At 41.9% G+C, this 23,206-nt stretch overlaps 1 protein-coding gene across 1 annotated transcript in view; it reads right to left on the bottom strand.

Annotated features, from left to right (window-relative positions):
• FNDC7 (fibronectin type III domain containing 7) overlaps positions 1-22,550 on the bottom strand; it is a 50,643-nt gene extending 28,093 nt beyond the window's left edge. The window contains exons 1-8 of the mRNA XM_069232400.1: positions 22,370-22,550; positions 15,418-15,678; positions 13,622-13,891; positions 11,256-11,510; positions 6,691-6,948; positions 4,407-4,664; positions 2,538-2,792; positions 84-344 (exon numbers count right to left, since the gene is read on the bottom strand). Of these exons, the coding sequence (XP_069088501.1) occupies positions 84-344; positions 2,538-2,792; positions 4,407-4,664; positions 6,691-6,948; positions 11,256-11,510; positions 13,622-13,891; positions 15,418-15,678; positions 22,370-22,436 (1,885 nt within the window). The 5' untranslated portion in view covers positions 22,437-22,550. The remainder of the gene's footprint in view (positions 1-83; positions 345-2,537; positions 2,793-4,406; positions 4,665-6,690; positions 6,949-11,255; positions 11,511-13,621; positions 13,892-15,417; positions 15,679-22,369) is intronic.
• Between the last annotated feature and the right edge of the window lie 656 nt (positions 22,551-23,206).

Raw genomic sequence — 23,206 nt, 5'->3', positions numbered from 1 at the left:
GCAAAAGAAAACAAAATGGTGGGGGTGGGAGTCAGTACATCACACGTTCTATCAAACATAATATTCCATAAATGTTTTGTTACCTGAATATGTCCTTTTAGGACAGAACGTAAGCTTCAAACCATCGTCATCTATTGGTGCGACTACCACGGTGTATACGTCCCCACAAGCTACATTTGTGACATCACAGTAGCTTGAACCGAGGCTGGGAGAGCATGTGAAATTGCCTTTTGATCCAGAAAGATCTGCATTGTACTGGACTTGCTCGGCAGAGGCCCGCCAGCTCACTCGTATTCCATTACTGGAAAGTCTGTATATCCTCACACCCATGGGGCAGCAAGCACCTTGAAAACAGAAGAAGAATAAGACAATCTGGTGAAGAAATGGAAACCATGTTTACGTTATGGAGCATACAGAATGTACCAAAGGCAAACTGGCCCTAACGATTTCTGCCGTCTGTCCCAGAATTATAACTCAATCTCATATATACCGCCTAATAGTCCTAATATGCTGTGCTGACCCTCTGGGTGAAGAGAACATGTTTAGCTAGACATGGGAAAGCAATAATAACATATCCCATAAAGGATTGCAGATGTTCTTCAATATTTAATATATTTGATGGGAACCCTGTATTGCTATTGGTGAAATGCTGTCAAAATAATTACACTTGTTTTCACTTTGTGGGTTTTATTTTGATTTCAAAATCTTTGTCTTGATGGCGGAACTGGTTGGTTTATGTTCTACCATTATCAGAAATGGTGGAAAAGAGAATCAATATAATAAAGAAAACACCCTGAAATGTTAGGGGGATCTGTATGCTAAACAGACCTGAAGATCAAGAGGGTCAGCATGAGGTGCTGGTAGCGATTTTTACCCTGTTTCTGGTTGCTCCTCACACGTTGCTTATTCTAACTCTTTTCCTCTCCGCTATTAGATTCTTCTATGTTCTTTGCCTTGCTTTCTTTTGGGTCTCCAACAGCCCCCTTGGTTCATTTATCTCTTTTTGGATCCTATCTGTTAACTCTATGTTGAAAGCTTTTCAGGTATCTACTTATTTGTATTCTTATGAAATTTAATGATGCCATTTCTATCTTGGCCTGTCCGGGATTGGATGTTTTCTCACTCTCTTCATCTTAAACCTCCTAAAACTGATACTCCATTTTGTTCTGCTATCTCTCCTCATGACTGTCCTCCTCCTGTGGCTATCTGCTCCTCTCTCTACTTTCACGAGCAATTAGGGCCTCGAGTGTTACCCTTTTCTTCTTCTCAATTCACATGTTCTGTGCCAAACACACTTTCTGATTTTAGCATTATATTCTACTTTCTAATTCCCCCCTTCTTGACTTTCCTTGCTATGAAATATTGTTACCGTTCTTATCTTCTCTCTTTTGGGTAACTGATTTTTAATTCCGCTTGCTCCCCCCCTGTTTATTACTTAGTCCCACTGCTTAACTCCTTTAACCAACTTCTTGTTCACGCCCTTTGTCTCGCCCATACCTCTCCTCAATGTCTTTCTGTTCTGGTTCCCGATCTACTATTTGTCTTCTTGGTTCCTTTCCTTAAATCACGTTTAAGTGTATCATTGGACTCATCCCCACTGCCTTTTAACTTTCTTCACTTTACAAAAGTGGATGTAATTTACTTTTTACGTTCCAATTCAACTCACCAACCGCCGCCTCCCAGGCTCTCAATTTCATTTTGCTTCTTTTCCCCCATCAGCCTTAGGATTTCCTCCTCCTTCTTCTCCCACCACTCCCCTGCTTTAGCTCCTGTTGTCTCCCTCTACAGGTGTGCTTCTTAACCTCCTCCTCTTCTTCCTCACTCGACAGTCTCGTTCATGATTGTTTGATTATATTTTAATCTACACCATTCAATTGCCATTCTTGAATTCTTTATTGAATGCACCTTATAAGCACAAAAAGTAGAATAAAATATTCCCACTAAAGAGAAAATATTTTACTCTGTAGGGTGGTGACATATAAAAAAAAAGTCCTATTACGTTTGTTTTGTATTAGACCAATGTAATAGTCTCTCAAAACTTTTTGGATTAATTATTATTTTAACAAAGGTCACAGAAATATCAAATCATGTCTGCATCTCTATTTCCTCCCAGCATATTCAAAGAGAGCAAATAATTCGGTGTGAAAATTGCAGAACTGCCTAGAAATTCCTGTGTGACTTTTAATCACTGATGTACTGTCATTCACAAATTGCCCTGACAGCGAGCTTGCATGCAATGGGCTTGTAGTAGAGCACATGTGTACACAAAGAACATGCCTGCGCATCATGGAGTAGCACATGATTCACTCTTGTCTACAAATGGTAACACATTTTGGTCATCCCAGCGCCCCAACAGTGTGCCTCATGGTCTAATGTTCTGTATACATCATTAATTATGTAATACGTGGCAGATGAAGACACCTAAATATATTATCAGTTGAGATGAAAAATTCCAAAGAACGTTGTTTAACATTCAGCCTCCATTAAAGAAACACAAAAGGGTACACAGCACGTGGACTTAGCTTCCCTCTTCTTACTGGAGGAGTAGCCTTGGTACGTGCACACTGACTTCAGCCCTGTTTCGCTGATGGCTTCCAACGACACGGAGTAGTTGCTGCTACAGGTGATACAGCCCAGAAGGCAGTGGTTCTGGAGGGTGGTGCACTTAGCCTGGCCTTTTGACGATTCCAGCATTGTGGTGTAGGTCTGAGCCCCCAACGCAGTTGACCAGCTGACATTGGTCATGGCCTGGGTAACTTGAACTGCTTGCAGATTAGTAGGGCAGCACGGAGCTATAGCGGGAAAGGAAAAGCACTGTTAGTTTTAGACACCCCAGAAAAGCATCTGGGCCTGTGGTTGTTCTGTAGCAGGTAGGAGAATGCACGTTTAAAATAAGAACATCACACCAAAAACAAAGGTTACTGACAGTAGCATTAAGAGGTCACTAAGTGCTTCACAAGGTCATAATCACACAATAGAAAGTCTACATAGCATAGATCAATGCCACACAGCATGTTTAATGTTCAGAGGACCTCAGAAATAGATAGCCTTGTAGCTGATAGTATGGGGTTTGATGGCTTCTTACAGGAGCAAGGGTTTACAGTTATTAGACAGTTAGTGTCAGGCCCACGGCGCTACAATATATAAATGAAATGTTGCTGAGACCAGGTGACCCAAATAAGCAGGATTTACATTAAAAACAGTAAATCCTGATCAACAGAGCAATGATGGAATAGCTAGTTCAACCCCACTTTTAGAAAACTCATTAGCTCATTCATTAGTTTCAGCAGATGATATGACTTGCTATCATCCATGGAGCAATGTTATCAGCTGACCAGGTGTAAAAAAAGTATAATACCAAAACGCTTAATGGATTAATCAGCAAACTGATCCAATTGCTACCTTTCATCTGTTTTAAGGCACGTTAAGAGTTCACCTTACATATTTGTCCTATCTTTGAAGGTATGGCTGATGGCAACAACATGCACTTTGATTTTGTCAGAGGTAGATCAAAGGCTGCAGTTGGCTTAATGGTCATAGGATTTTGTGGTAGTGAAGGTTAGAGAGAGTTTTGTCTACAAGAGTTTGAGAGGTGTCTAATATTAAAGTGTACTTTTGACGTGAAAAAAAGTGTTGAGAAACTTTGAAGGCTGGCCAAGCCTCGCTAGAGGTAATGACCAGGGGATAAGCACCGGTTCTCCTATGGGCCAGAGAAGGAAGAAGAGGGGATCATCAAACTGGACATATATATTTTCATGGCTGAGGGGATGTGTGAAGCTTTATAGAAAAGAACAGTGTGGCTTAATGTCAACTGGTTTGTTTAGGGCGCAAACTTCAGAAGTATTTGGGGGAAGTCTGAGAAGCTTGAGAATGGTGAATACTAATAAATAGACTGCAGCGATCAGCAATATCCTGGAACAGATTCATTGTGTTTTTACACCTCAAAGTCCAACCTAGGTGCCCTAAAACCTCAATAGAACTTGTTTCACAGCTCCTCATTAATTCCCAGGAAAGACGCTGAAAACTATGTCTGATCAGAGACTCAATCAGGCTCTCTTGACTATGGTACAAGGTTTATTTCTAGACTCTTGTCTAATGCATAAATGCTCTTGATTAAATATATTGTGGAAACAAAAAATATCTTGGAAAATCTTTACTGTTTCAGCATACTCCTGACATGCAGCTAAAACCTCATAACCTTTGCTTGACCACTTTGATTAACCATTTCATTAATATCACTGAATTGTGATTCTGAAGGTCTTGCTTCAGGAATGATATTGTAGACCCAAAACATATTGTCCTATGGAGTTCTATTGCTTCTTCCTGGAGATTTGGACTTTACAAGAATGCATTTGTATCTATTGTGTCGCAACAGATTGCTTCATAGATTGACAATGCTCACACACCTGTTTCTAAAGGCACAGCGTAGCTGGGTAAACTCAGTCCTGATGGGGAACTTGCCGCAACATGCACCACAAACATGCATCCACATGGGAGACCAGCCAGTGTGCAGGAGATTCCAGAGCTGGTGCAGTTCCACGTTCCTTCATCCCCTTTGGCAGTCACAAGATATGTGACATCATCATTGCTCGACGACTCCCAGTAGACATCAAAGCTGGATTTATCAATCATTGTAATATTTAATACTTCAGGACTGCAAGGGGCTAAAAGAGGTAACACAATACATTATTTAAAACACATGTATGTGTATAAAATGATCTAGGAAAATCAAGCAGTGGAATTGCATAAAAAGGGATGAGAGACTGTGCATTGAAATTTTATTTTTAAAACATTTTTATGAAAAACCTCTTTGTTAGTTACAGTATCTACATTAAGACCAGAATATTATAGTCAAATAATAAAGTGTTGATACAATTCTACAGTCATATCAGTTACCATTAGTTTCACAACAGTCTGTCACACAGGGATGTTTCTTCTTTTCAAATCAACGTTTACAGATAGAAATCATTACAAGAGAAAGATTAGGAGGGTTATGGGAAAAACAGCAAAGAAATGAGCGGCAGAGGGTATGTACGATTTAACGAGTAAAACTCCTCCAATCAAAATTTCATATTACGAGTAACCATAGAATCAAACATCATCAAACATTTTAGTATTACTTTCCTGTTTCAGTAAGATGCCTGCTCCAACCCACCTAAAGAAACAAGATCTTAAATCCATGTTTCAATAGAGGGTTTCCTATTTGACATTCAACACTGTCTTCTAACAAATGTTAACACATCCAAAATCCACAAGACTATCTTTTCTCTGAATCCAGTGGAATTACTAGCGCACCTTTTGTCCTACCACGACCTAACTGCAAAATTAAGTCATTGTTGTACTTGTCCAAAATATATGGATAAGACACTTTTGCTAGAACGCCATCTCTAATTAGATACCACAAAAGTATCACCCTGTCTCCATTATAATGTGTGATGCACATCAGTGCTTTAACAAAACACATGCTTCGGAGAAGCAGGTAGGGTCTGATGCAGGAATCACTTTCCATCGGCCCCCCATGGACGTCAAATCACCCAAATGCCAGGGGTAGCGGAAGTGACATAACACACCATTTCATCTTTACTTTCACTCACACATATGCTTGCACAAACATACATTCAGTCACAGATACGCTGTCTTTACATAAGCACACTCCCCCACAAGCATGCACACAACATTTTACTTACCTCAGCTCCCAAGGAGGGTTATATTAATTTTTTATTACACTAATAGTGAATAACATATTATTCGCTATTTGTGTAATAAAAAAACTGACTGAAGATAAGCAAGTAAGGGCCACAAGCAACGTCCATAAGGACGAGCTGCCCCTGTGTTCCTGGCACTGCTTGTGACACATTTGAGGCCAGGGGTCGCAAGGAGCAAGTTCGGGGTCGCAGCTGCGACCTCTGGCGACCCCTAAGTGACGTCCATGCGGCTCCCTAGTTATTTCTTATCAGCTCCTGACTGAATAAGACATGCCAGTGATCAAGGTAAGATAATACCTATTCTTCCATGGTCTATTTCTTGAACTCCTTCGGGTATGATACCTGGTCCTCCACCCCATTGATCGCCTTACCTTAGCAAGCCTTTTAGACCCTAAGTGAGCTTTAACTGCATATTTACTCATGCATCTGACAATGGCCCAATGCCCTGTTGATACTGTTGGAGTTAGGAAAAAAGTTCAACTTCTAACAGAAATGATTTTAGGCAAAACCCAAAAAAGCTTGTGTGGGTGGGCACACATTATTTTCTTTAGTCGCCTTTGATTTCAAACCACTTTATTTGTGCAAATGTATAATCCAATATGTTAAAGAACCCCCTTTCCTGAAGTACAGTTTCTGTGGGCTGTCTGCCATGATGCCTTCGATGGTCATACAGATCAGAATACCATTGGGGCATGCACTAAAAATCTCTTGTACTCTGAGTCACATGGACAATGCTTGTTCCTGCAGTGCAGGTGCATGCATGCACATTTGAGCCAGTTATTGAAGTGCAGGTCCAATAGTGGTTCAGAATACTAACAAGGCCAATTTGTACATATCACTAAATGCTTGTGTCTTGGCAGAAAGAGTGTTTGCAGATCTGTTGACTTAGCATCACTAACAGACTCTTTTTTAAAGTTTAAGCTATATAGATACCAGACAGTATCGTTCAGCAAATTCATGATGACACACTGCATAACAATTGTACCTGTTGTCACGTATCTCGATGGGCATGAGGTGTTGCTGCCCAGGATTTCGCTGAAGGAGTACACTGTGATGGCGTACTTGGTGTCGCACTCTAATGCAGAGAGAGCGCATACAGTTGACGTGTCATTACAGAGTATTACGTTGGATCCAAACACGGCTTTGGTTTCGTACATTTCAGCACCTCGGACAGGAGACCAGACAATCTCGAGAGTGTCACCGGATACATACGCTGGACTCACGTCTCCAGGGCAACAAGGTGCTAAACGTTAAACACAATAAGTCCAAGTTAGCTTCAACCGCATAAACAGTTAAATCTCTCTCTCTTTCTCTCTCTCTCTCTATATATATATATATATTTATATATATATATATGCACATATATATATATAATATATATATATTCAGAACCTAACTATAATGTCCCTGTAGATGTATAAATAAAAATAGTACATATATGGCTTTACATATTTGCGCTACATTAAGATAAATCACAGTTTGTTGATTCTCAAAGGGGATGTGTTTTTTTGTTGGATAGCTGTATGCCACGGCCGTTATAAATATTTCGGAGCATGTCTTGTGCCTGGGTCTTAGTTGTTCATAGGACATCCCCTTGGGCCCTTTTGAGCACCTAGGAAAGCCTGTTTTGAAACATAGGGTATGGATCCCTTCAATGCCCATCCCAAGGGCATTTTTAGGTCAGGCATACAGGCACCTTTTAGCCATCTGTTGTAGAAGACCTATCGTGGACACTACCAATACTTAACTGCGAGACTGGAGGTCTGATAGAATATTGATTGCAAAATTATTGCATGGACAGATGTGTCAAAATATTGAGTACTAAGTGCACATAGGTAAGTACAGATTTACTGTTCTTAACTCCACATCTATGTACCTTGAAGATACATATATGTTCGACGTATGTAGGTGTGCAGTTAAGTATGGTAGAACTTTGTTTTCCCATAGAAACTTATCTTCACAATAATTTTGTCCAAACCCCGTGAAATTTAGGTCAGCTCATTGCTTGCCGTTTGCTTGCATTTTATTTGATGGCTTTTCTTCCTCTTCTTATGTTTCTCCCTCCTCTGGAGCCTAGTTTCTTTACCATCGTAATGATTAGATGACTTTACCTTTCCACTGCTCACATTTAGGAGACTGCTTTTTTTCTTTTCCTTCAGCACTCCACGGGAGTGTATGTGTTTTCATACTCTGACCCCCATATGCTGCTTTCTCTTCAGATCTGCCTACCCCACTTTACATTTTGCGCCTGCTAAGTTCTTCTCTTGCTTCCCTTGTCCCTCGCTTTCGGTCAGAATTGAATTATTTAACCAAGCTCCTACTTCCATTGCTTTCTTATGCTCCCTGTTGCTGGGGATGCTCTGTGATATTTAGTTTTTAATTGCCATACTGTTGATTCAATGATCCTCCCATCCTGTTCACCTTTTTTATTTTTTTACTCACCTAGCTTCTCTGTTGCTCCTTCACACTCCCTGTTGCTGCTGCCTCTCAGAGGTGTTTACTTTTTAATCCCTCTTCCCTACTCGCTCCACCATCTATCCCTCAAGACTCCCTCTCAAATGGTTATTAGGTTGCAGCCCACCAGACAGCATAGGTGTCTGGTTTGCTAAAGACATCTTGGGGACATTCAGAAAGTTGACATAGGGATGCATTCTGCCGGTTGCTTGCCATTGGCTTTGTAATTTGTAACTTACATTTTTTTGCTTTCCATTTGTCTGCTTTATTTGTTATAGGCTGTCCAGCCTGGGTTTGAACCTTCCCCAAACCTCATTTACAGTATCCTTCTGAGTGCTCCCTTTCTGTAAACAGACCTCTAATTCTTGTTTTTATCTTGTCACACTTGCTGTGCATTCAAAGACCAAGGTAGAATGTCAGGCGCTGTCTTTCAAGGGTGCTTGTTTACTTTTTTTTCTCACTTAAAAGTGAGAAGATTTATGTGATACTTTTGCTGGATACTGGGGGTAGGAAGGTTTTTTTTTTCCTAGCACACGACAACATTTAAATGAACTGTGTAATTATTTCAGAACGTATTACAATTAGGAACACAAATTAAGCATATTTTTGTTCTTTTTGAAGTGTGTGGGAAACAAATACTTTAATATGATCAAAACAAATCATTACAGTAGGTGATGCAATTTCCACACATTTCCGTTTGTGCACTGTATAGTTTTATTAGCAAAATGTATGTCTGTGCAAACATAATTGTCAAATACAATTGAAAATGTGTTGTTTGTAATGGCAGTGCGTTAACACACTATGAATACTCCACACTACGCCACTCCACTCTAATCTGCACCACTCCACATCACTGCACTCTTCACCATTTCACTCTGTACCACTGCACTCTTTGCCACTTCACTGTATACCGCTCCAGTCTAGGCCACACCAATCTACTCTGCACAACTCCACTCTACTCCACTGTACTCTACACCATTCTGCAAGACTACACTCTACACCACTGCACTCTAGGACTATACACTCTACGCCAATGCACTTTAATCTGTAACACTCAACTCTATGTCCCTGCATTCTATAACAATACACTGTACACCACTCTAATGTACTCTGCATCACTGCACTATATGCCAGTGCACTCTTCACCACTTTACTCTACACCATTAAACTCTATGCTTCTCTACGCAACTGTATTCTGCCCTGCACCACTCTACTCTATGCCACTTCACTCTACTATGAATCGATCTACAGTATGCCACTGCACTCTAAGCTACTCGATGCTATTGCACTCTACGCCACTCTACTCTTAACCAATACACTCAGGGGGTCATTCCGACCCTGGCGGTCCATGACTGCCAGGGCCGGGGACCACGGAAGCACCGCCAACAGGCTGGCGGTGCTTCCAGGGCCATTCTGACCGCGGCGGTAAAGCCGCGGTCAGAAAAGGGGAACCGGCGGTTTCCTGCCGGTTTTCCCCTGGCCCAGGGAATCCTCCATGGCGGCGCTGCTTGCAGCGCCGCCATGGGGATTCCGACCCCCTTCCCGCCAGCCTGTTCCTGGCGGTAAAACCCTCCAGGAACAGGATGGCGGGAACGGGTGTCGTGGAGCCCCTGGGGGCCCCTGCACTGCCCATGCCACTGGCATGGGCAGTGCAGGGGCCCCCTAACAGGGCCCCACCATGATTTTCACTGTCTGCTATGCAGACAGTGAAAATCGCGACGGGTGCTACTGCACCCGTTGCACCCCTGCAACTCCGCCGGCTCCATTCGGAGCCGGCTTCCTCGTTGCAGGGGCTTTCCCGCTGGGCCGGCGGGCGATCTTCTGGAGATCGCCCGCCGGCCCAGCGGGAAAGTCAAAATGACCCCCGCGGTCTTTGGGCGGTTTCCGCCCGGCGGGCGGTGCCCGCCGCCCGCCGGACTCGGAATGAGCCCCTCAGTGCCAATGCACTCTACACAGCTGCACTCTACACAACTACACTCTACTCTACATCACCATACTGTACACCACTGCTATCTACATCTCTCTACTCCAGTCTACACCACTTCACTCTATGGCACTATACCCTACTCTGCACCACTCTATGCTACTCTACTCTGCACCACTCCATGTCACTACACTCTATGGCACTTGATCCTCCTCTGCACTCTACGCCACTGCACTCTATGACATTTGACTCTAGTCTATGCCACTGGCTTCTGCATCACTCAACTTACGACACTCCGTTCTATACCACTCTATGCCACTGCACTTTATGACACTGCACTCTACACCACTGCACTGTATGCCTCTGCACTCTGTGCCACTTTACTCTGTGCCAGTTCACTCTGTGCCACATCACTCTACTATGCACCACTCTAATCTATGCCACTGCATTCTACGATGCTGCATTGTATGCCACTGCAGTCTTTGCCACTATACTCTATAACACTCTATGCCAGTACACTCTACACCAGTCCACTCTGCTCTATGCCACCCCAGTGTATGCCACTCTGCGCAGTTTCATACTGTGCCACTCCAATACACGACACTCTGGGCCACTCAAGTCTACAACACTCTACTTCACTCTTCGCCATTCCAATCTACGGGGGGGCACCTGTGGACCCATTCCATGGTGTTTAACCATGGAAATGGGTCCACAGTTCCCCTAACGCCTGGTCTTAACTAGGCATTAAATAATGGTGCAAAGTAAGCTTTGCACCATTATTTGGCCCCTCCTCCCACCTGTGCGTCATTTTAGCACGGGATAAATATGGGGCTATGAGGATAGCATAGTTTATCAGATGGGAATGCCTACCTTGCATCCCATTGATGCAAGGTAGGTGCACGCATTCAAAAAATGGTGCAAACTCCTATATTTTGATGTTAGACGTGTCTAACGTCAAAACATAAATATGGAGTTAGGTTTGCGCTGAATTAGTGTCAAAAAACAAATACGCAATTTCGGCGCATACTGAGTATAAATCTGCCCCTCAGTCCATCACCTCATTTACCTAAGGTTCAGGTAAACATCCAGAGCCCTCTATGTGCTATGGAGGCTGGCAATGTATCCTTGCAGATAATGGGCAACTACAGATTACATCCCTTTCGTTTACTTACCAGTGGTGTAATTATACACGTCGCCTAGTGGACTCTGCCCGGCCCTGTTGTATGCAAAGACAGTGATGAAATAGGTGAATCCACATTCCGCTGGGAAAGTACAATGTGTCAGTGATGTGTTGCAGTTCACCTCCAGTCCGTCATCACTTTTCACAAATACAACAAAATAGTCCTCGAGCAGCACGTCAGACCAGGACACGGAGAGGGTGCTGGGGTCCTCCTCTGAAACTGTGATACCACCTGGAGCACAGGGAACTAAGTAAAGCACAAGCAAGTCTGTTAGTAATTTGCACAAATTGGTTTCAGCATACCCAGCTCGAAATTAATATTTTTCTAAAATCTGCAATATTTTGCTAAATGTGTTCCTGCGGGGCTAACTAAGCACATTGAGAAACACAGAAACTGAAGCATGGAAATTAATAATTTGGAGGAAATTATAGACCACGAAAATCAATTAACAAGATCAGCTAAGGTGCAAGCCTTTAAGATTTTGAAAGAGGTCCTACATGTGAAGTTTAAAAATGCAGGAGTAGCGGTGCATACTTAGGAGGCTTGGTCTGAGATTAATCAGCATCTGATATTTTATTTAAAAAATTAGAAATAGGTAGCAATCCATTTAAGGACATTCCTTTCATTGGATCAACCATCAAGTAGAAAGATCAGGGAAAATATTTGGTCCCCCCTAGAATCCATACCTACTTCGGACCTGTCTGGTCTGAATGACCTAATGGTATTTGCCAACGTTTTGTACACTTTGTGATTCCAGTGAGAGCATAAGCATCCCACAGGATACACACCTATTCTTGGACTAAAATGGTGACAAAATAATCATTTTGCAACTTTCTCCGAAGTGTGAACCAGGGAGCAAACCCTACTAGACTGGGAGAAAACTTAATTTTTGTTGTGTCCATTTGACATAATAGCATACACATAACACGAGGGTCAGTGATATTTCAACTCTAAACTTTTAAAAGACCGGTACACTAATGGGCTTCCCGCTCACATTTCTCAATCACAATTTACTATAATCCAATTTTCCAGAATGTATTAAATTGTTACTAACTGATTGGCTGCATATTTAAAAAAAACACTGGCTTGTTCAATTATATACGTGCAACTATGAAATTCACCTAAGAACCTCTTTAAACTCGGAATTGCATATCTGCCACTACTACCACTACTACCTCGACCCATCCCTCATGAAAAGAAAATGAATAATATTTTCTTGTAACTCATCTAGTGTGTTTAAAATTATTTTTCTATACAATGATACTATCCCCTATCATTATGGAAAGCAGGTTCAATAAAACTTTACTGCTGGACTGAGCACTGCTTGGCCACTTTTGACGTAGTTCTGAATACTGTCTATCCCTGTTAGAAAAAAATGCATCAATGAGTGAGATGTGTTCGCTCGATTGAGAACTTGATTGGAACAGCTCCACAAAGAACCCACCAACATTACCAAGACTTCTCCCATTATAGCAGTCTATACATTTTCACAGACATGGCCTCGATGCACACATATTGCATTCCTACAAAAGGAGGGATAACATTAAGGAGTGGGTGGAAATCAGGGTTCCTGAATATTTGCAACTGTTGCTAAGATGTTTTTAGAATTGTGAAGGATATCCTAAAAGGTTTGATACCTACACATGCTGTCCTCCTACCTGCTTCCCGTAAACAAGCAGGCCCAACAAAGCGATTGTGGATGGTTAACATTAAATAATTGTATATAGAGCCACTGAATCTAAGTGGGTATTTTTTTTAATTTACATAATTTATTACCGATTGCATGTTACTCCATTAGCATAATTAACATTGAAAGAGATCGTATCATTTTAGGAAGCACATTAATAAGATCCTGCTTGAAATACATTCACGATAATGTCAACTCGTGGGATAGAAAAGAACAATTGGAGCAGAGGTCTGGGCTGGCCATCAATGCTATCAGTGCTTTGGCGGATGATTCTATGGTTTCTTGGCACAGAGGAAGACGAAAAGGTATTTTTTTGACAGATGGATAGCTTCACACAAGCAACTCTAAAAAATCCTAGGAGATTGGTGTGGTGGGTTGGTGGTGTTGTGTGGAAGTAAGACTTGATTGGTGTAGAAAATAAAGACAACCACATCAAACTGCTTTATAATTCCATCTTGTACAAAGCTGAACCCAAACTGTTTTTGACCATATGAAATGATGTTGGTCCTGGGGTTGGGGCACAGACTTATAACACAGGCGGTTGATCAGTTGCCTTTGCTAAAGTAGGTTTGGAAATGAGGCGTGCTCTAGGTAACCTAAACAATGGAGGAACATCACTGGCATGATCAATGCAAAATCAATCAGGACTATCAAAGCATAGGTCACTTACCAGTTAGTAAAGGCTCTGCACTAGAAGGTAGGCTGGGTCCTCCATCATTGCTTGCAATGAGGGTCACTGAGTACAGCTTTCCACACTCAAGTGAAAAGATGGTGCAGGATGTGGATGATGATGTGCAGTTGAGGATAGGGTCTCCGGCATCACTGAAGAGGATCAGTGTGTATTCTGAAGTTCCATGTGCTGTTGGCCAGCTGAAAGTGGCATCCAGGTTTGCAACATCGAGAGCAGAGGTAATAGCTGCTGAAACTGGAGCCTCTGGACCTGTTTAAATCACATATATTTATAAATGTACTGCGGATGTTCCAAATTCCACATTGTATTAAATCACATCATTCTATCATGTCATACTCAACATGATGAGGACCATATTTGGGTGATCTTGAACTTTGCCTCCATATTAAGTAGTATGACAATATCTCTCACTTATAATTTCAAAAGTCCACCATATTGGCTCATTCATAGAGAGTAATGGGCCACAGGACCACTCGCTCTCTCATCATAAACAGCTACTAACAGACCACAGAACAACCTACATATCTGCATGCTTCATTATAATTGTGGAATCAATCATAATCCATTCCATGGCCTTGATGTCACTATGGATGCTGACCGCAACATAGAGTTGATTAATTACAAGTAAGATTAATTACATTAACAACTTTTCCAACTTTCATCACTCTTACCTTCACTGTATTTTCAACTTGGCATTCACAAAGAAGAGAGAGCTAATAGATTAATTTTATAAGTTCTACTAAGTTGGATACTTTCAACTAAATTGATTATAAGCTTCCAGATAATCTGGAATTTTGCCATCTCAGGCATAAAATTAAGTTTCAGAGCCCTCAGTGTTTTCCTTTGATAATCAGAATCTCGTTTGCACATATGTATCTCAAATAAACTCCCTTTTCTAAACTTAAGATCTACTTGCCATCTCACTAACTAAAAGCTATGTAACAGATTTCGGTCAACACCCTACTCTTGATGTATTCTAGTCTAGACTGAATGAAATCCACATTTGTCATGGTTTAAGACCTGAATAGTCATTGCAAATTAAGAATGCTGTTAACCCTTAGCCTCAACTTTCCTCCACTTAGAGTGCTTAGATTGCCCTATGCTGAGGTATACTACCATACAGTAAAATAAACATCAGCCTTGGTCTTTTTAAAGTGGATATCACATAACATGGTTCGATATTCTGTTGCAGGTAATCTACGCCAAAAGTAGACAAGTCCAGTGTCAGTGGATATCAGGCATGCCTTTTCAGGGATAAGTGGGTGTTCTCCACACATGGCAGTACTGTTCTAATAGCCGTTTCCTGACAATAGCAGCAGACAAATTCCCACTCAAGGATTTTTCAACTCACACTTTCCTGCTCTTCTTCTGGTATTCCAGACTGAATACTAGGATCTGTTTTATGTGAGGGTAATAGGTACTATTACTGGATTTAGCTGGGCAGGAAGGAATTGGTGAACATTTTTGGAGGTGCTACCACTAGACTGAAATGTCTATACATATTGATATTGATTTAGTCATCAAGGCATCAAGTAGTTTTCAAGGTCACTGTCCATTGTTTTAGCAATTACAGCTTTGCTCTTCAAGTTGTAGTGGCATATTACATTATACAAAGATAACTATGGATTTTGTAGCTGGGTAAGGAGCACAACGTGCAAAACAGTTTCAATCAAACAAAAGACTATAAGTGCCATGCAAAGGGAACGAGGTATGTAAGCAGTTGCAGCAATTTATTGCTGCAACAGTCACATCATAAACTTTTTCGTAGTACTTACGTGTTATTTGAGTGAGAGTGACACTATCTCCAGGATTTCCATTTTCATCCCAGGCGATGACGACGATGGTGTAGACGGTACCAGGATCAAGACCAGTGAATGTCAGGTTGGTGTCAGTAGTATTCTCAGTTATTGTACTTCCCAGCCCATCCGAGCGCACAATCGACACCGAGTAGGACACCGCTGACATAACGGGACTCCACACCACTTGCACACTGTCAGAACTTTCAGAGCTCGTACTGACGTTTGCAGCTGCCAAAACTGTGAAAGAATACCAATACAACCATTACTCAATCTGCACACTAGCATCACAATATTATTACAATACATGAAACTGTGTACAGAAAGAGGTGTGACACTTCCTCCACTCTATGTCCCTTGGATCCTGAGGCTCCAAAAGGAGTGGTGAATGTAGGCAGAGGCGATGCTGGCAGAGGATGACATTTCTTCAGATCCTTCAAGACTTCAAGACTGTGGTAAGCTGTGGAGATGGGACAAGGCCGCTGCTGACAGAGATTGTCTCCCTAATTCCAAGAACAGTGAGTGAGTAAGAACTGTGCACTTTGTGGCCAGCTGTTGCTGATTAAAGTACTGTGTAAAGTGTAGTCCTAGTTGGCGCTGTGACATAATTGCAGTGGCGTAGCGTGGGGGGTGCAGGGGGGGCCGGCCGCACCGGGCGCAACATCTGGGGGGGGCGCACTTGCGAGTGCTAAAATCCACGGGTTAGGGGGCGCAAATTACTTGCCTTGCCCCGGGTGCTGACAACCCACGCTATGCCACTGCATCATTGTGGTGTACAAAGACGTTAGTTACATACTGCTGTAACATCACAGTGGTGTACAGTTGCTCAGGGGGAAAGAGTGGAATGACATCACAGAGTGTACCACTGCTTTGGTTGCTCACTGATGTAACATCACAGTGGTGTCTAGTTGCTTTGGGTGCACACTGACATTACATCACATAATTCTAGATCATATTTCATGAAAGTGTTGTGTCTTTTATCAGTTAAATGAGACCACATTCAACATACATATTGAATATTGATAAGAATCATAACAGAACAAAAAATAGACATCAAAAGTAGCAATGCTGATTTGAAGGTTAAACGGTAAAGGCCAAGGTTAGTAGGACGGCCAAGTCGGACATTTAAAGTTTTGGCTGCACACAGCTTAAGCTGTTTCTAGAAACAAGTAGTGTTCCCAGTGTTTAACGTATAATTAGAGTGGGCATTGTGTCAGACATTTGTTTATGATTGGATGGCTGTGAAGCCTATTTCAGTTCTCGACTCTTGATTTGATAGCTTCCCTCCCTATTCTCAAGTTTGTTCCACACAGAAGCATTTCTGTCTCCCAGGGTTCTGATAGGATAAGTTGTATCCTTCCATGGCATATCTCAGGAGACTCTTTTATTTAGTATTCAGCACTCCATTGGGAGTGCATGTCTTCTTGATTTTCCCCACTGTATCGTCCTGTGCCCCCACAACCCCCACCATTCCCCAGGCTCCCTTTTCATTCCTCCAGGGATCCCTCTGTTGTTTCTTTTTTCACTTACTTATGTATTTTACAGGGGCCAGGCTGCTGCGAAGTGCTGCTGTGCCATTCGCTTCCTTTTTAAGACTACATGCACACTTGTTTTTCACTTTTATTACACTGTAATTTACCATTCATCATGGCAGTCTACCATGTTAGAATCGTAAATTAAATATGGCCATCATTCCAGCAAGGCACATGCACGCATCAGTGATCATCATGAAATGGCTATTTTTCAAAGAAAACCCAGTGTAAGATTGCTAGCCATGCACACGATTGGCAAAAAACACTGAAAAAAACGATAGCTCAGATTTTTAAAGCCAAGACCTATTGCCTTTACTCATCCTTGTTTACATAAGGTAATAAAGATAACCACCACAATGTAGAGCAGAATAGTTTTCGATTCAATATCACAAAGTCCGTATGAATGATGCATGGATGGGCAAATGTATATGTAATTTCTTTATATTTTGAAGGGCCACATGCAGCTGAAGCTCGACCAAAGTATGTGGGACTGGCATTTGGCTAGAAAGGGTTAGTACAACACAGGTTAGTGCCATTGAACAGAGGTATTTTCCTTCATGGGTTGGTGTGAGTTAGGTCCTTAGATGATAAGGGTTTAGATGCATTAAGTGCCTGGAGTGGGACATGATTCCATTCCCACTGGGATCAATGGGGGCCTTGCATTTTTATCTATCTGCATGCACATGACAATAAATAGCCACTGTATGGTCTGGTTGACCAACACTGTGGTTCCATGGGTAGGTTGCACAGGTATGTGGAAAGTAGAGTGAACACCTCCCTCCAGATTATTATGGACACTGTTTCCAGTCCTGGACTTACAATGTCACAAACTAATGTGTTTGGGGTACAGTAGTTTTGTTTTGGTTCCATTGAACTAATTAGACTAACCTGTCTGAAAACAATGGTTTGTAGGGGAACCCTTCAAGGCTGAAGTCAGTGTCTCTAATGACCTAGTGAGAGGTGGTCCCCATAGACCTGTGGCCTCCCAAGCCTGTTTTAGCCTTTGGTTTCGACCCCTGTGTCTGCTGAATGACTGTGGATCCTACTATTTTGGAATATTGGGATGGCTGTAAACATATCAGCAATTGCACAGATGGCAGGGCCCATTTCCTTTTGTGCAACTATGAGAATATCCTTGGCAAACCATTTAATCTCTTTCATGGGCAGCCCGTTTATAGCACAAGACAGCTAACCTCTGGGTCTTCTACCTTCAACCAGCCATGTCAGAAATTCTGCTTCTGTCCTTCCCCACACAGTGACCCTTGTGCCTCAGCTGGACAATCGGTTTCACTGTTAGGCAGCTTGTGCCACAGTTTCAAGGGACAGAGTCCTGCAGCCCTATGCATATCATCATCCCTTAAGATGCAGTGACCGCACAGCTGGTCACATAGTCAAAGTATAGTTGAAAAATATTGCTGGGAGGATACTGCTGTGACATCTGTGCCTAATTGTTCAATCCAGTTCTTAAAAACACAGTCCGACAACCAAAGAGCAGCATGGTAACCTTACAGTTTTGGCCCTAGATCTAGAATTCAGCTTTGCATTTAATTTTAATGTTTCCTTCCTAGTTCTGCCCCACACCAGAATTGTGTTTCTTCTCTTGGAAATAAATTCCTGCATGCACCACACTTGGTCCGGTGAACCTTATCACCCCGTGATTTGGAACAGGAGTATCTAACTTTTGTAAAAAAGTGCTGAATCCAGAAGGATAACTATCAACTTTGTGAAGGTTTCCCATTTAGATGATTTGTATGTAGCTGTATCTTTCGTGGACATCCCATAATTCTGGTATGGATCCAGACTGGGGCCAAAGGTGGACAGCCGAACATCAGAACCACTTCTCTTTATTGCCAATTCCTTAGTAAACACAGGCACCACTGAAATATGTTTTAAGTGAGTTAGGAGATAGTTCCAGTACTTCTCCACAACAAACTCACTTCTTTGTTCTTCCAGGATTAATGGTTGCTTTGTATGAGCATACCATCCGTTGTCACACTATTCAAACTCGAGCAGATTTGTGAACTGAGGTACAGGGCTACAAAAAGCGACCATATCAAGGTTGGACTGGCCTTTAGGCAATCAAGCAGTGCCCGATGGGCTGGTCTGAAATCTTGGTGTTTGTGCTGTTTTTTTCGATGTGTGTGGGCCTGTTTTATGGTCTGGTCAGTCCGTTTTTGTTATTGATTTCCTTCATATTAAAACAAATGTTGCCTGCAGCAAGCTCATATCCATACAGTGTTCCATAACTTGTACAATTGGCCCCGTCTATTTTCTGTCCAACGCTGACCATGGACCATATTTCCTACCTCAGTCAGAATTTATCCTAATAGTAATCCTGTGGGCAAGTAGCTAAGTTTGGGCAGGTATAATTATTAACTCCAATGTGACCCAGATGAAGGGTTCATAACTATAGCCTCCTGGTTCTAATCTTGTTGATGGGAGGTCTCAATAAAATTAGCCTTGTCACCTTTTGTTTTTTCCTGGTGATTATTCTATACATATAGAAGTTTACATTTGTGGCTGTTCAGAGAAGTTGTGCAGTTTCCAGGCTGCAGCAACAACAATAAAGTGGCGAGGATTTAGAAGCATCTATATTATCAACATCTTTCTCTGGACAAGGTAATGTCCAAAAGTTTAAATAAAAAGTGCTTCCTCTCAATGAAGGAACATGCCACGTTGAATGGTTGAGGGCCCTAGCCATAGTTTTATATGTCATTCTTAGGTGGAACACATATACCCTCTTATGTCGTCCTATTACTGATCTTGATATGCTAATAATGTTTGTCTATCATGATCTACCCCCTATTCTTGACTAAAGCAAACTTCTGGGTGTGTAGTAGTTAACACAATTACTCAGTGAAACGTAGGCTCTGTCGACACCCTGTATGAGTATTCTGATCTAAACAAATCTCCTGCTATTTGCTTCCTCTAATCACACTGATGTGGTCACTCCTTGGACTTACACAAAACATGTCCATAAAAATTACTTGCACCTTTTCCATTGATCTCACTCCCTCGAGTTGGTTTTGCGTTACAGCTTGCATTAATTTATAAACCTGATGCATTTCTATTCTCATGTCCTCAGGGTTGGTCATCCAGCTTCCCATGTTCCAAAATACTCACCCACATACATACTCAACTTAGCTCACCCAAGGTTGCTTCCAAATTTTGCTGATCTTAAAAAAGTGGTGAGAGATGTGTGATGAATGCCCCAACTTCTGAATGCCCACACTCCTTGTTTGTGCAAATAGAATCTCACATCCTCAGCTGTATAAACGTTCCTTGGAATGGTCTTCTTCTTACAACAAGGCACTAATAAGGGTGTTTTGGAAACTAGAATGAAGTGCTGAGAATAGTTTAGATTTTTAACGTAATTTGTTGTTGGAGGAGACATTCAAACACGCCTGTTAGCTGCAGGAATCAATGATCAGATAGTATTACTAACCTGCAGCTCTGAAAGGATTTGCAAAGCCTAACCTGGTTTTGATTTCGGGTCTGTATTCTTTGCAAGAGGTGTTACATTACTGTCCCTTCTACAATGGTCTTGCATCGAAGAATGTTCCAAATGTAAAGAAATGACGTTTGAGGACCCATTTGTTCGAAAGAATAACTGTTCCCACTGTAGCTAGAGTGCCGGAGGCCTCTACCTGACCTTATTTCAGAGTTAGCCAGACTATGTTACGGATATTAAAAGTGTTTATCTTCCGTGCAGTAAAAGAATGAATGGAAAAGTTGAGTTTCATCAGTTTTTTTATAATTCCCGAATGTAACTCTATGTGCAGACCTGATGCGCCAGTCAAACCCGGTTATCAGATTACTCAAATCTGATCATCCAAGGTCTGCCCACTAGGTAATGGATCCACGTAATGCAAAAGATACATCCATTGGTACTGCAGCTGGGGTTAGTATATAGCGCAAGACTATTCACACGTGCAGCCTGGTTGAGAACATGCCCTACTTCATGGGGCCAGCCAGTGTAATTGTAATTGCATTTATATAGTGCTTACTACCCCTGACAAGGCTTTGAAAGTGTAGAGAAGAACAGTTCTCTTCACCCAGTCCTGCATTGGAAAAAAATAACCTTCAATAGGTATTCTAGAATGTTGCTTAGTTTGATGATGCCTGCTTGGGATTTGAGACCTATTAGGACATGATTCACTATATGAGCCTTTGAAGAAAGCAGAAATCTGTCTTTGTAGTTGCAATAGAAATACAACCTGTTTCAAGCCAATATTGGTGTGTGAGATTTAGTGGCACCTAGTGTGTTAATACAAAACATAAGCTTCAGCCCTACAGGGCTGAGGAAGGGCTTCTTATTTTATAGTATAATCCAATATGGCTGTATGACTGAAAGGACCCTGAGTGAGTGAGAAAATAAGTGTGTAGGGTGAGTGAGTGAGTTAATGAGTAAGTCTATGCATAGAAAAGTGAACAAATGACTTCAAGTTTCACTTTCAAGCCTCCCACTCATTTCTTGAATTCTGCAACAACCTGAAGACGTGGTTCTTCAAGCAATCATTTTAGACCCCACACTTGTCTAGATTCACCTCCTCTGTGTCAGGAAACACTCCCAGGTGAGTTGCCTCTTTACAAACCAACATAAAATAACTTAACATAACAATGAATAAAAAACGTGTGTGAATGAGTGAGTGATTGTGTGAGCCAGGGAGTGAATCAATAAGTGAGTCAACAGGCAAAACAGTCTGTGAGTGGATGAGTAAATCAGTCCTGGAGTAAATCAATGAGGGAGTCAATCAGTGAAAGACTGAGTGGTTGGGTGGTCCTGTGGTGAGTTAAGGACTGAATCAAATGGTGAAAGACTGAGTGTGTCATAAGGTGCGTCAAAAAGTGAGCAAATGGGTGAAAATATGAGTGACTGAGCTAGTTAATGAGTGGAAGACTACATGAGCTAAAGAATAATTGAGTGAGCTACAGGGCGAGTCCATAGAACAAAGGGTGAATGAATGTGGACTGAGTCAATTGGTGAAAGAAAGTGTGAGTGGATCAGGGAGTGAGTGGGGGAGTGAATGAATGAGCCAGGGAGTGTAAAATGAAGCATGCGACTAGGTGAGTGAGTGAGTAGTAAGTCCAAGAGTGAGTCAGGGAGTGAGTTAATGAGTGAAAGAGTGTGTCCTTGAATAAATGAATGTCAGTCAATGTGTGAGTAAGAGAGTCAAGGAATGAATGAATGAGACAGTGTGTATTACAGAGTGAATGAGTGAGTGAGTGTTCAATGAGGTGAATGGGTTTGGAGAGCCTGAGACTCAGTGAGTGAGTCATTTCTTACAAAAGAGAGATTTTGGTGAAAGAGCTTTCAGTCAAACCCTAAAAGATACAACTTACTAGATGAATTAGACAGAGTGTAAAACTGTTGCAGTTGACTGAAGAGAATACGTTACCTGTCTGTGTGTACTTTGGAAGGGATGGCTGACTCATCCCTGCAGAGTTTATAGACCGAATGGTCATTTTGTAGAGGACGGCGGGATCGAGCCCGGTCACGGTCCCTGGTGAGCTAGGGACAATGGTCTCATAGAACAAGGGTCCATTGCGGGCTGTGACGAGGTAGCTGCTGGCTCCCGGGACGGACGCCCACTCCACAGTGATACTCTTACTTAGCTCGGAGTAGGCCTGGTCTATAACAGGTATGTCAGGAGCTGGAGAAAGAAAGACATGGAGAACCAGATGAACCCTCCTTCCTTGAGTTATCCTATTTTCACACATTCAATCACCATTTCTTTTTGACATAGCATATATTTTAAGAAAGCTTCAAACTGTTTTACTGCAGGACCTTCCATTAATTACACAAACTCATTAGTTTTATTGGACCAGTAACATGGAATGGGGAATTAATGAGTCTATTAATTAATTAAGTGATGAATGAGTCAGTGGCTGCTTGTTTTTGTAGAATGGATGAAAAGAAAAAAAGAACAAGTGTAAAGGATTTCAAACAGACCACCCTGATTTATTCCAAAGCTGTGTCAATGCAAATGATGCAATGCTTTTCAAGGATGACCCTGGTAATGGGTATTGACTGCTCCACTAAGGCTGCACTATCCCTCTTGGCACAAGTCATCAGATTTAACTATGAATGCTAAGACCCTACATGTATCTGTGATGTCACGCATGGCATTTGAACCTCCACTACCTGGTATAGTGCCTAACCATGTTTATACTTTATCCACTTCTGGAGGTTCAAGGGCGCACAAAGTGCCATCCTTACACAAATGAAGACCTTA

This window comes from Pleurodeles waltl, chromosome 4_2 (genome assembly GCF_031143425.1).
Source record: "Pleurodeles waltl isolate 20211129_DDA chromosome 4_2, aPleWal1.hap1.20221129, whole genome shotgun sequence".
Taxonomy (NCBI): Eukaryota; Metazoa; Chordata; class Amphibia; order Caudata; family Salamandridae; genus Pleurodeles; species Pleurodeles waltl.
The sequence above is the reverse complement of the archived record's forward strand: the minus strand, read 5'-3'. Positions and strand labels throughout refer to the sequence as shown.